The sequence below is a fragment of the Bombyx mori genome, chromosome 25, assembly GCF_030269925.1.
Source record: "Bombyx mori chromosome 25, ASM3026992v2".
Classification (NCBI taxonomy): domain Eukaryota; kingdom Metazoa; phylum Arthropoda; class Insecta; order Lepidoptera; family Bombycidae; genus Bombyx; species Bombyx mori.
In genome coordinates this window covers 9,298,927-9,313,454 of record NC_085131.1, presented here as the reverse complement: position 1 = coordinate 9,313,454, position 14,528 = coordinate 9,298,927, and the positions used below count along the sequence as shown (strand labels likewise).

At 36.1% G+C, this 14,528-nt stretch overlaps 1 protein-coding gene and 1 long non-coding RNA gene across 4 annotated transcripts in view; one reads left to right on the top strand and one right to left on the bottom strand.

Moving 5' to 3' along the window:
* Positions 1-833: 833 nt before the first annotated feature.
* Positions 834-4,922, bottom strand: LOC134201438 (uncharacterized). The gene is made up of 2 exons (XR_009976729.1): positions 4,669-4,922; positions 834-4,396 (listed from the first exon to the last, which is right to left on the bottom strand). It is a non-coding gene; the product is annotated as an uncharacterized LOC134201438 (long non-coding RNA).
* LOC101741937 (zinc finger C2HC domain-containing protein 1C) overlaps positions 1,170-14,528 on the top strand; it is a 37,845-nt gene continuing 24,486 nt past the window's right edge. For all 3 annotated transcript variants that reach the window (XM_062676183.1, XM_062676182.1, XM_004921758.5), the window contains exon 1: positions 1,170-1,644. In XM_062676183.1, coding sequence (XP_062532167.1) covers positions 1,606-1,644 — 39 coding nt within the window. In that variant the 5' untranslated portion in view covers positions 1,170-1,605. The remainder of the gene's footprint in view (positions 1,645-14,528) is intronic.

The following is a 14,528-nucleotide window of genomic DNA, read 5'->3' as shown; positions in this document are numbered from 1 at the left end:
TTCCAGGTTGGCACTTAAGGCGAATTCAGCCTATAGCAGGTCATCCCGTTCGCCAATCTGGTGATAAGTCATCTTATTAAAAAATTATGAGCATTCTCCAAAAAATTTGACTTTTTTTCTATTACTGTTTTAGGAAGACGACTGTACGCCCCACCTTATAGTAAGTAGGCATGTCGCTTGTAGACATCGGCAATGTCAGGAGCATAGAGAAGCTGCTGCCTGAAAATTAAAAAGGTCACCAATATCGGTAGGTAGCCGTTTGGCTCTGCTTTTGCTCTGCTCTCTGCTGAAGTCCATGGGTGACGGTAACCACTCACCATCAGGTGGGCCGTACGCTCGTCTGCCTACAAGGGCAATAAAAAAAGAGAAAAAAACTGATGGAACTTTTGCCTAATTTCGTAAATAATAAACTATGAACGGTATAAAGAGTGAATTTCAAATTATTTTCCAAAAGAGTTGCAAAGTGTGTTTTGACCAAAATTACCCAGCATATTGATTCAGTCTGCTGTTTTCATTCTAATCTATTTGTATAGTATTGAAGTCCCTTGTCGACTAACCGTGTTAACGATTTGTTCTTGACGTAAATCTTGGATAGAACTTATTAAAATAGGCACTCCCTCTTACAAATCTTTTTAATTTCTTTTAAAGAAATGAATCTACTACATAAATAAATATACATTAAATATACCAGTTACAGTTTGAAATTAATATTCAACGCATCGCTAACAGTAAGATATCACTTAAATATCCTACCTAGTATAAGTTATATCTTACCTTCTTATCTCATTATTTATATCTCTACTTTCTTATTAAGGCTTCAATAAAAAACAATATACCAAAGTATGTATATATTTTTGGTCGTTGCACTGATAAAATACATACATACAGCTTTCACTGTACTTTAATAATATTTACATAACGATCTTCGCGAAAAATTTCTATAGGTGAACTTTAAGCCTAACAATGTAAGGCATAATATCCTTTGAATCATCAGCAATTTCACGTTATCGTCAAGCTTTTATATGCAAAGTTTTTTGCTTTTAATGTAACGTATCCAAACAATTTTGTCTCTTAAGTACAGTGTACACGATCGCTTTTTTCGTCGGAGGCTTTATCGAGCGGCATTCAGGTTTGTCGAGGTGTTCAGGGCGTGTAGGTGCAGCTAGTCGATTACTCAGCGCGTAGTCATGCAGGCTGTCTGTTCCCCCGCCGCGCCATCTCGCGTTGTTTCGCCACAGAATCAACACAGCTGAGTCCCAGAGTCCCAGTTGCTTGGCTACGGCAGGCGCGTTTGATCGGTATCGCAACGTTTTATATGAACATAAACGATTTTAATTTGTGTAAAGATTTTAAAAAAAAACATAGATAATATAACAAACGTTTGAAAACTACGCGGTTTCCGAAAAAGTTTATAGTATCGACTTAAGTCTGTCGTTCGTGTCAAACTTTGTGATTGTGTTTCAATGATATGTTTACAAATCGCGTATTGCAATTTTAATGTTTTTTCATCGTAAATTTATTATACAATTTTGTAAAGACGTTTGAATTTTATTTTTTTTATTGGTTTCATCATTTTTGCGTGTTTCGTGTGTCATTTCTACCAGAATGGAAAAGGGCGGAGGCTCCAGACTGCTTCAAATGCAGGTAACCTGAAGCATAATTACATTTAACAACAAATTCTGCAGGTACTTTTTTCTGATCGCGTTATGCAAAACAGAACCTCAGTCCATGCTACGTCAGTTTCGCTCTTATTTTGTAGTAATGATTTTAGTTAGTAGCAAAAGAAGCAGTAATGTTTTGCTTTAAGGGCTGGTGATAAATAAACGCACTCCTCCAAAAAGCAGTAATTAAATGAAGTCAAAACATCTAGAATCAAAGCAACAATGACCTGGTTATCGAAAAACGAACAAAAAATACATTTTTAAAGCTAAAATTAATGACAATCAAAGCAGATATTATAATGATTTAGACATTACAGTTTCCTTGTGAATACAAAAAAAAAACGTTACACGAAAACAAATATTTCTGAACAAATTAAATGTATGTCACCCCTCCCCGCGTGCTTTATCACTATAATAGTTTTTGGTTCTCGTAACCACACAATCAATATAATCGTAAAAAATTAATAAAAGAATTCCCGGTTCAAGACCGTCGTGTGAATTGTGAGGTTTTTATTTTTCGAACCAGTCGCGCTCCGCCGCCGACGCCGCCGCCGCGTCGCCCGAGACGCGAACCTTGAACTCAGCTGGGTCAATTATTATTATTGTATAATCACTTACTGGAACTAAAGACCGTTATATTTTGAAACATAGATAATACATGTTTTGAAATTCTAAGCATCCATAAACAGGACAGAAACGTAATAAATGCGTAAAATTATTCCACATAAACTGAGTAGAGTGTTGTACCGCTATATTTATATAACTATAGTTATTACGCTTAAAGCTAGCCGCACACACCCAATAATATTGACAATGTAATATTGACAAAAACACTGATCAATATTCGGTACCGCATACTGTGCAATATTATTGTCAACTTTTCGAGGTAAAATCTGACTCAGTCGCTCAGTAGCTTGATTTGTATACGTAGGTACGTTTGGTAAAATGGAAAAAAAGAAAAAGAAATGTATTGACGGTTGCATTACTTTTATCTGCTAAAAAAACAATTAAGAAAAAAAAGATGAATAAAAGCTTGGATGAGAAAAAAAGCCGAATTAACTCATTTTAATCTAATAAAAGGACTGCGGGCGGGATACAGAGGAAGATGATTTTAATTACATGAGAATGAGAGACAGCAGCTTTCAAAAACTAATATTGTACATTTTGAACAAGTACGTCCACCTTCCTGTAAATTTAATTCTCGACTAAAATATTGTAGCGAACCCGCACACGACAATATTATTGGCAATATCCCTGCCTCACCCCGATATTGTTGCAAGAAAATCAAAGTTTCTAGAAATCCACAATAATATTGAACAAATACAGGTCGCACACATACAACAATACTGACAATATGAACTTCATTGAAAATATTATAGTGTGTGTATGTAGCGGCTAGCTTTATATTTAAGTGTCTAACTTAGCAGATGACACAAAAATAATAACTACAAATGTAATACGAATAGCTGACGTGCGGTTTCTGGACTTTGATGTGCCGTATATGGGGACATGGAGTATTCACAATATAATAATTAAAAAAAAAAGGTTTAGTCTTTTTATCTGTACGCAATGTAAGACAATTCAAAACAGATGACGCGCGAATTCCCAACGGAACGCGGGGCGCGTTAAAATCTACCTACCTACCTATTAGGCTTTTTATTATAACTAGTGGTCCCCCGGTAGTCGAAATTCGACTATAACTAATTGAAATTATAAGTTTGTACACTATTATGATTCTATTTTCAAAGACTTATTATACTTCTATAATCATAGATTTCGTCAAAAATACACTTTAGACAAATATTAATAACAAACAATATTTAATCTATACTCAATTTGACCACAGACTATAAGCAATAAGAAAAGTTTGACAATAAACAAATAGTATGCATGCGTGTGTGTGTCAAATACATGGTAGGTGTGTAATGTTTTTATTTATTGATTTAATGTATTTTTTATGCATAATTTAGAAAGCTATTATCATTGTGCACTCCTTCTCTTTATTCTCTATAAGTGTGGGAAATTTCATACTCCTCCGTCCGCGCAATTTTCGGAAGAAGGATTAGAAAGTTTTTGCTTCGCGTATTAATATATAGATGAGTTGCGATTTAGTAATATTAACCTGACTCTATTTATTGATGTTAAGGCTCGCATGGAAACGTCACTATTTCTACCAAAAAGTGTCAGAGGGCCGCGTTTATAATACAATTCAAACATGCACATCTTGTCACATGGTGTCATTAATTTTGTAATGACTGTGGGCTCCGTTGAAGACATAGCATCAGCTGAACTGTCGAAGTGGGAATGCGTTCCGAAAGGGTGGAGCAGCCTTTGTGCAATAGAACTGAGGCGTCTCATGTCTCAAGGTAGGTGCCGGCATTTACGCAGTTAATTACGCTGTTGGACCCCGGAAACCACATAACACCAAGTGGTCCGTAAGCTCGTCCACCCGTCTAAGTATACAAAAATGTGACTTGTCTACATATATACTAAAAAAAAAGTCCACACATTAGTTCCATCATTGCCTACGAAACTCGATGAATAAGCACACACTTGTCCCGTATAAGTATTTGTATTGTGACGTCATTGTCACGCACGGCATCGACGAATAAGAACTGGCTTGTTTCCTATAACATTAGTATTATGCATTTTTTTGTCACGAGAATTTTCCTGGTACCAAATATTTTGTTTAATGTTATTGCAGCACCAATTATGATCGTGCTTCAGCATATTTTCTGAAACAAACATAATTTTCATTATTGCATTCGTATTTTAGATAATCAGTCAAATAGCCACATGTTATTGCTTGCAATAGTGTTCATTATAAAGTGCATGTGCATTTTGGCTATACAAGAGAGATCGCTCTAAAATTTCAATATAAAAATTCAGAGCCCTTAAGATGATTACAGTGAATTCTATCGGTTTCACCGTTTATGTTTTGTAACAAACAAACAAACAAATTTACAAAATGTAATCTGGTGTTTTGCTCACAATTTGATGTAGGTACCTAAAAGTAGGTATCCGTATAGGTATATCTTGGTATATTTGTCTTAACTCTGCATCTGGCATTGCTGACGTCATCACCATCATTACCATAAGGGTCCACCTTATGGTATGCTCGTCTGCCTACAAAGAGAATTAAAAAATCTATAATGTATGGTATAAATATCCCAATAAAATATCTATGTGTTTTATTTTACAGACATGAAACACATAAATATTCATATAAATATGTACATACACTGTAGTCGTCGCTTGGAGTCGTCGTGGCCTAAAGGATAAGACGTCCGGTGCATTCGTAGCGATGCACCGGTGTTCGAATCCCGCAGGCGGGTACCAATTTTTCTAATGAAATACGTACTTAACAATTGTTCACGATTGACTTCCACGATGAAGGAATAACATCGTGTAATAAAAATCAAACCCGCAAAATTATAATTTGCGTAATTACTGGTGGTAGGACCTCTTGTGAGTCCGCACGGGTAGGTACCACCGCCCCGCCTATTTCTGCCGTGAAGCAGTAATGCGTTTCGGTTGGAAGGATGGGGCAGCCGTTGTAACTATACTGAGACCTTAGAACTTCTATCTCAAGGTGTGTGGCGCATTTACGTTGTAGATGTCTATGGGTTCCAGTAACCACTTAACACCAGGTGGGCTGTGAGCTCGTCCACACATCTAGGCAATAAAAAATAAAAAAAACCTATGCACATAAACTACGTAAGTTTAGCAATTTAAATAAATAAATATATACAGACAACACGTGATAGTCCTCATTTAGTTCACCCCAATGACGTAATAGCGGCACGTGAGGCTTTGACACGATTCGTACAAATGGTGTCCCAACCCCTCCTATGTTCCATTTAAAAGCATTGAAAGGAATACTTATAGTACATTGTATGTACGTCCTATTAATTAATTAGTATCTTTCACTGAAATACTTTTTACAAACTGTGAATTTACTGCTGTTGTGTTGTGTTTTTCGTGGTAAGTCTCCTAATTAATTCGATACGAAATATGACGGGACGATTTGTGACTTTGATAGGCGTTGGAAGATTAAAATCTAATAATAAGCTTATTAAAATTTTCCATTAAACTTAGCACTTTGAAATTTCTAGATTTAATCCATTCAACGTTTCCCATTTTTATTTTATTTGATAATGTCTTTTAAATCAATGTGTGTGTGTTTGTGTGTGTGTGTGTGTGTGTGTGTCAGTTTTTTTTCCTACCTATGCTGGTAAGCTCGAAGGGTTATGCCAGCTTAACCGAGCGAGTAGGTGAGCTCACGGGGCTGTAACCTGAGGTTGTTGTTAACACTGGGTCTAGCAGTGCTTCGCAGAATCTACCAACGAATCGGAAACGTGATCCACTAAGAAGATCCAGTGAGAAGCTCAGTGGACTGTGTCTGAGGGTTAATTTGCTCGCCGAGCCTTTCGTCGCAAGCGACAGGTTCGACAAAAACTACGACCCGTGCTTGAGGTACCTAAAAGCACCGAATGTTAGTTAATTTTACCTACCCGCAACCATACGTAAATAGTAACGCGAAGTTTATTACAAATGGCGTTGACACTAGTCGTAATATAAAACAGTTAACAGATACTGCGCGACCTAAATCCCATATCGCGCAAATACCGTTATTTACCCGTGAGTAAAAATATATTGCAAGCGCTAAATTGATTAACGAACGCAATTAAAACAGGTATCCGTTGTAAATGGACATTCGTCGTAGTCCATTTAATATTATTAACTTCGAATACATCGATGAGCATAAAGAAGTTGCAGTTCTGAGGTACTCCGCTGGTATATAAGGCCCGCACAAGTTGCCTCCGCCTCTTCCTGTCTTGACCTTGCTCCTTAACATCGCGCTAGGTTAGGCCGGCAGTCCTCATCTCGTTCTAGACGATGCGTCGCCAAGTGTGTACAGGTCTTTTCCTGCCACTAAAAGCGATCAATGCTGAGTGGACTGCGCCGTAGTGTGTCCTATCTAGCGCTATTTCCGGTCGGCAGTGTCTTGCGCGATTGGGGTATGATTACATTTAGTTACATTAGTAAATTATTATGCCCGATATAAAATGAATTATTCTTTTTTTATGATTTTTTTAACTTTAATCCTTCTAATTTATTGCATATGGTAGCGTGCATTACATATCCAAAATCGTGTAAAGAATTTCACGAATTTTAAGCCGCATGATGTTAAAGACATGGTCTCATGGTATTTACTTTGATATTTCATGAATCGTAGACATAATTATTAGTACTTTTACGATTTATTGTCGCATTTATAATTTCCGACTTCTCGAATATTTTAAAGTTTTTGTGACCACTGACGTCTGAGTTCGGAAATAATAATCACGAAATTAAATCGCAAAAGGACTGTTAGTTACACAGTTAACATACTTATGTATATTATTATCAACGTACTTTTTCTTCGTCAAATTATTCTAAATAATTTATCTGTCATAACTAGAGCATCAAATAGTCAACCACTGCGACACGATTACCAGAAACCGTAGTGATTATGAAGACAATAGTTTCTATGAATAAAAATTCACTGTGACCCAATAACTCGCTGACTGAATTATTAATTTTGGTTACGTGATATTATAGCCGTGGAAGGGGTGTGGCAATCGGCAGGTTAAATTGCTAAAATCTAATTTCTGTGCGCATACATCAAACCCAAATATATAGATAGTACTTCATCATCAACATCATACTAGGTGTAAAACGGAAACTGACGTATAGTTAGCATCACTTCTTTTTTTGCAATTGCGAATCATTAATATGTTTCGACATATCATTCGTAATGAAATCTCATTGGAACGTTCAGTGGTTCAAGGAAGAGTAGACGGTCAACGCTCTCGCGGCCGATCACCCAAAAGGTGGACAGGCTTGATTAAGTCATCTACTAAGTGTTCCTTACTGAATGTACACGTACCGCCACAAATAGAGAGAGATGGAGAAGTCTCAAAAGCCGCAACCCAGCAATAAGACATACATAACCACGACCACTCCATGAGTGTACGACTGAGAAGAAGAATGCATTTAATACCTCTCCATGGACACTATTAAATTCAGTATAAAAAGCACTAGGTTTTACTTGGCCGTTGTCGTGGTGTGGGCGCGAACGTTACACCTTATCGATTGTTTGTTGAGGCATTAATTTATTAATTGAAATCGATAGTGGTGCGTCAACTGTAGCTACGGGTATCGGTATAAAGTTTGCAAATAACAATACTCTAACTCAAATGATTTAGTATAATATAACACTCAAACGGTTTATTTAAAAACCACGAAGCCCAGTGATATACTTTTTATATTATAATTTTTTGTCTTCGATGATAAACGAGCATTTTAGGCAGGCCCAGCTGAAGGTGAGCGGTTAACGTGGTTCATGAATAACAGAAAGCCAGGAGCACAAATTGGTGGCCAACACTGAGAACTATTTAAATTTTAATGACAATACTTATTATTAAATGTTCCTATTTTAGATTTATTGTATCGCAGTTCACTGGGCTAAATTTAATTTTGTTGTTGCATATTTAAATGCAATTATGTAGACAATATGTATATACACAACTTCAGTGTCACATACGTCACGTGTCAAAAAAATGTATAAGCCACTCATTGGAATATGTTTTGTGCAAATGCAAAATTGAGAAAATTCAATATCTATTAACTTTTTTCCCTACCTATTCACTGTTATCTTAAGAGGCTATTCTAGCTACTCTCTGACCAGTAGGTGAGCGCAGGATCTCAACCTAAAATAGTTTGCTAATGCTGGCTCTAGCACACGGTGAACAGTGGCTTACAGAATCTACCTCCAGACCGGCATCACGAGTTTAATTCAGAGGGCAGAGTATAATTCACAATACCATTTAATCCCAGGTGAACCATGTTTTTTTTGTTTTAAGCATCCATTAGTAGTCTTCATTATAATCAATTAAATTTCACTACAATTATGTCGACATAAATTTCTCTTTTTGTTATTTAGTTAAATCTCTAGACGTATAAGTTTTTGCGCAAATCCATTTCATATCTTTAACGTTTTATACCTCGTCACCGTTTCCATATAGGTTAGACCAGCAGGCGTCTATTCCAATAAACTTGTATTTTCGAGACGACACCACGTATAGATTACTCCAAAACGGACAGCCATGACCTAAAATGACAACGAAGCCTTCTATAAAATGACATAATTTGTGGGCGGTATTTAATAATGCAAGATCTGCGATACCCGATTTGCAAAATAGACCCACACGTGGGCCGCTAACAAGGATTTCTTGTTTTTTTAATGTTCCGTATAATAAACAAGTATTTTCCTTTTACACTCTCCAGAAGATAATAACGATTGAATTATAAGAAAAACAAGTAAATAAAATTTTTAAATGAGGAAAAGACGTTTCACAAATAATAATAATCTATCTTCTATCTCTATATATAAAAATGAATTGCTGTTCGTTAGTCTCGCTAAAACACGAGAACGGCTGGACCGATTTGGCTAATTTTGGTCTTGAATTATTTGTGGGAGTCCAGAGAAGGTTTAAAAGGTAGATAAATATGAAAATGCTCGGAATTAAATAAAAATAAAAAATTTGTTTTTCCTATGATGTGTCCCCCGTCGGACGGATTCCTTAGATCTTTTAACTATCGATTGAGGCACTATGAAGTCTGCCGGGTCAAATAGGCCCTAATAAAAATTAGATCGAGTTTTTTATAGACAACAATAACATTATTATAATGTCATCGGACTTTCATATGTATACAAATTTTCAAAGTAAGCTTGAAATTGGTGAAAATTATTTTATTATACGTTGAAAGAATACGTTACGTAGATAGAGATACAGAAAAGCTAATACTTAAAAGTGCGTTAAAGAATTTAAGCACATATCATCAGCATTATAAACACGTGACTAGAATTAACTTCCTTTAAAAGTATTAATAAACAAGTGAATAATATGTAAACATTACAACGAACACATACTAGCATTGTATAAAAGTTACAAATAAATTTAATATGTATATGTTTATATTTCTTTTTTTTATTGCCCTTGTAAGCAGACGGAGCGCACGGCCCACCTGATGGTGAGTGGTTACCGTCGCCCATGGACTTCAGCAATGCCAATTCTGAGTCATTAATGACACAGTCTACCGTGGCTCGCATCTGAATAATAAGGAATGTTGAAATTGTAATTTTTCCTGTCAACTCTCCTCTATCTACAGTGTAGATTCTACACATTAATCTTACCATTTAAATGTATTAATTTTTATTTATTACACAACTTCATTGCACAGATTATCCTGTATTAATCAATCAATCAAGCCTATAAAGTTTGTATTACATCTTAAGAGCTCATCCTATTAGTACTCCTTCTTGAATCTTACGTCTCATTGATAAAGTTCTCCACCTCTATGGACCAACTTTCTGTGAACTATTACCGAAACATGGGTAGCCTCTAAAACCCAGGTCGTTTATAGATTGGATCTGATCTTACCGGATCAACGCATCAGGCTTCGTCTTCTTGATCTAAGAAAATAGTTGTGTCTCGTAGTTGAACGTTTAGATGTCGAAGAACTGGTCCAGGAAATGCGTAGCCAACACAACATCTTAGCGTCAAACTAGCGAACAGTCATCAGATTTTTTATTTATTGCTTAGATGGGTGGAGCTCTCAGCCCACCTGGTGTTAAGTGATTACTGGAGCCCATAGACATCTACAACGTAAATGCGCCACCCACCTTGAGATAAGTTCTAAGGTCTCAGTATAGTTATAACGGCTGTCCAACCCTTCAAACCGAAACGCATTACTGCTTCACGGCAGAAATAGGCAGGGCGGTGGTACCTACCCGTGCGGACTCACAAGAGGTCCTACCACCAATAATTACGCAAATTATAAATTTGCGGTTTTGATTTTTATTACACGATGTTATTCCTTTACTGTGGAAATCAATCGTGAACATTTGTTAAGTACGTATTTAATTAGAAAAATTGGTACCCGCCTGTAGGATTCGAACATCGGTGCATCGCTAGATACGAATGCACCGGACGTCTTCTCCTTTGGGCCACGACGACTTATGATACAATACCATATTTATATGTATATACCGCATACCATCTGAAAAGAAAGTGAAAGAGCGTCATGACGCGTCTCTTAGTAATATATTTAATAGCTTTTGTGTTGTGTAAACGTTACAAGCTAATTGAGGAATGTATCCTAATTGACTCTCGACTCGGTAACAATTATAATGGAATCGGCATTGTTTTTTTATTTATTTAATTTGTTTGAAGGATATTAAAAATACTGCTCGTGAAAACTGTAATGTGTATATTTATTATAAAGATTACCAGTAACCATTTGATAAAGTGTAGGTATATTACCTTATAGATATAATATATTACAAACACAAAATAAGGTAGGATAGCTTGCTAGGTAGGAACCTAATCATCGGTAGCCTCAAGGAGCTATTTTCGCCTCACCTAACTGTAATGTTTGGATTCCTTTATAAATGACAAACGTTACGATCGGGTTTACATTTTTATTTCGTTAATCACAATTCACAGTTTTTACTTCCGTCTAAGATGTACCTACGTCGTAGACAATATGGCGGGTCAGTCATAGAGTGTATTTCGTAGAGTGGTCAGCAAAGATTAGTGTTATGAGAATCGACATTAGGTCGCAAAGAGGTTACACTAACTGGTAGGCGAGCTCTAACAAAAGCAGTACTTCGCTGAGTCTACCACGCGATCGAAATCGCGACCCATTCAGAAGATCCGGCGAGAAACTCAGTGGGCCGTGTCTATGGGTTTAGTTGCACGTCGAACTCATTCGACGAGTTCGCTGAGAGCGGTGACCCGTGGTCGGAATGTCCGGATCGGTAGGATCCGAAATTACATGCTTAGAGTGACAGCGGCTGTGTGTTGTGCCGTCGTCTAGGTCGGGTATGAAAATAGAGGCAGCCCCGATAAGAGATATCGTGTGGCGCCGCTTTTTCGAAAACGGTAAATGGTCACTAATTATCGGTCATATCACCAGAGATATATCAAGCCACTGCAAATGACTCTTCTCAAATCTCGGTCGAAGAAGGACATTTTTTTTTAATGCCCTTGTAGGCAGACGAGCATACGGCCCACCTGATGGTGAGTGGTTACCGTCGCCCATGGACTTCAGCAATGCCAGGGGCAGAGCCAAGCCGCTGCCTACCGCTTAATACTCTCCACAAGCCTTATATGTCATTATTCAAGAAATATCGTAAACGGTAGTTCGTTCCAGATCCAGGTGACACACGGCAGAAAACATATCTGGAACGGCTCTGAGGTTTCAGATATAATATGACGTAGAGTGCGATGATAAAAATTATATTCAATAGAAACCTATGAGAAATTGAAACAGGATTCGATTGTAAATGTACGCTGTATGGATAGATTGAATGTGCTCTTTGAATATGCTATTCTTTGCTCTTCTGATAGCTCCTCTCTGTATTACATCATAAACTTACATTTACGTTAGGTCTGCAAAATATAAAGTTTTATATTTTGAAGATTTTTACGAGACTTGTATCGGCAAGTTCTAATAAATGCACTTATAAGAATTTATAACTTCACGAGCGACAAACAAAATCAACAATGTTAAGTTAAATCATTTATCGAAATCATTATTCATTAATGTAATTGGAATGGAAAAAAAATGTACCATTTCAAATTTAATTAATGTGGTGAGCGCCTCATCGGTAAATCGACGGTAGCTTTATTTATAAAACTAACCTAATTAGACTTTAGCACGATCGTTTTCCTTGTATAGAAAAAAAAAAACAAATCGAACTGAACTATGTCACGCCTGACACATTCCAAATTCGGACTAAATTCAATTTCAAATAATACCTCTTATTCTAGACCATTGTTGGAAGAGCTGTTCGAGCTAGTCCCAATGATGATTTCAAATTACCGATAATTAGTCTTCTACAGTCGGTACACGATTATTGCAAATTTTGTCTGTTACTTAGTCGTTATGGAAGTAATTGCAGCTAGAAAACAAGTTTGTTAACTTAACGCCGTTTATACACGATATTCGCAACGAATTTTTTCTGTTACTTGTTATGGAAGTAATTACAGCTAGAAAAAGTTTGTTAACTTGACGCCTTTTATTATTATAGGGTAAGGGAATATTAATTAACGTAATTTGAATCTCCTTTAAGATGTCCGGTGAACTTTAAACATGATAGGCTACCGAGAAAACTGTGTAAAATTAAATCTCAGATCTTACTATAGAAAACCGCATAAAACCAATTAAAGTCCCAATATGCGCTTAATCCAGTTGTTTTTTTTTTTTGTAAAAATAATAGTGACTCTTTCTCTATTACATCAAGTCGTAAACGATCCAATATTTTAATAACACGAATTTTTACCAAGTTTTCTTTTCTTTTCATTTTTTTTCCGAGGTTTTTTTGACACCAATCATACAAAAAGACTCCACAAACAAGCAACAAAATTGATAACGTATCAATTCTACTTGTAATAAATAAACTCACAGTCGTACAAAAAAATATGGGCTTGCGTAAATATATATTAAGATTACATATTTTCACAATACCGGAATTCCTACGATGTTTCCACCGGTTTTTCCGGACGAATAAGACCCAAAAATACTTAAAGCACAAAAAAATATTCGAATATGTAATTCGCGTTTTTATGAAATTTCAAACTACGTGAATTTATAAATCGTGTACTAATAATCAAATTGTGTAAAATAGGTGCTGTGTAAATATAGGGATACGTGTAATTTGTAACTGACCAGGATAAAAAAACATATTTATTTAGATTTTAAGCTTCTATCAAATGGAATTTCTCATTATATACCTACATTATAAATTCTGTTCCACCTTAGGTCACCCGCTGCCAAATACAGGTCTTTCTTTGTTCATATCCACCTTTGAACTTCGACTTTGCGTATCCGAGAGCAACTTATCCCAATGAAACTAAAAGTGTATTTATTATACATAGCCAATCTGACGGCAATATGTACAAGTACAAATGCAGTAACACCGTGGGCGACTCAAGCGGAGGCGAACTCAGACAGCTATGCACCGCTTTTGTTCAATTGCAGCAAATTGTGTTGTGTATTATAAAATGTCTTAATTGTTTGTTTGTATTCTTGTAATGGGCTTTTGAATGTAACAGATTATAGCACTTGAACAAGATATGTTTTTGTCAAGTGGATCAATTTGTGGGTAATAAGTATTTATTAAATGATTTCGGATACAAATATAATTTCATGACTGTAGCTTGTTAAATATGAATTTGATTTGTGTGACAGTTAGGCAGAGGTTTATTTTTTTTTTCATCAAACTATAATTCGCGACATTAAGGCGTATAAATAGATTATTCATGAGTCCATATTAGATTGTAAGGTATTATAGATGTCAATGTTGTCTGAATCGGTAGATCTCGTTTTTTTTTTATTGCCCTTGTAGGCAGACGAGCACACGGCCCACCTGAGGGTGAGTGGTTACCGCTGCACATGGACTTCAGCAATGCCAGGGGCAGAGCCAAGCCGCTGCCTACCGCAAAAAAAAACCCAAAAAACTTATTGTACCAAGAACTAACGCTGTTTATTCGACTAAATACTGAATATTGTTTATTCCTAACAATATGAAGGGTATAATAGAAACTTTTATGTAGCAGCGTAACAAAAACGTAGTATTTGAAAATAGTCTTTGTTGTACACTTGTTACTGAAATCAGTTTTCATGTTAAAGCCAAGTAAATGCAATTGGCGAAATCTAATATATTTTATTAAATACATCGTAAACGCACCTTGCGATAATTCATAAATAGTTTGTTAACATAAATATCGCGAATAAGTTCAATCATGTGTGATT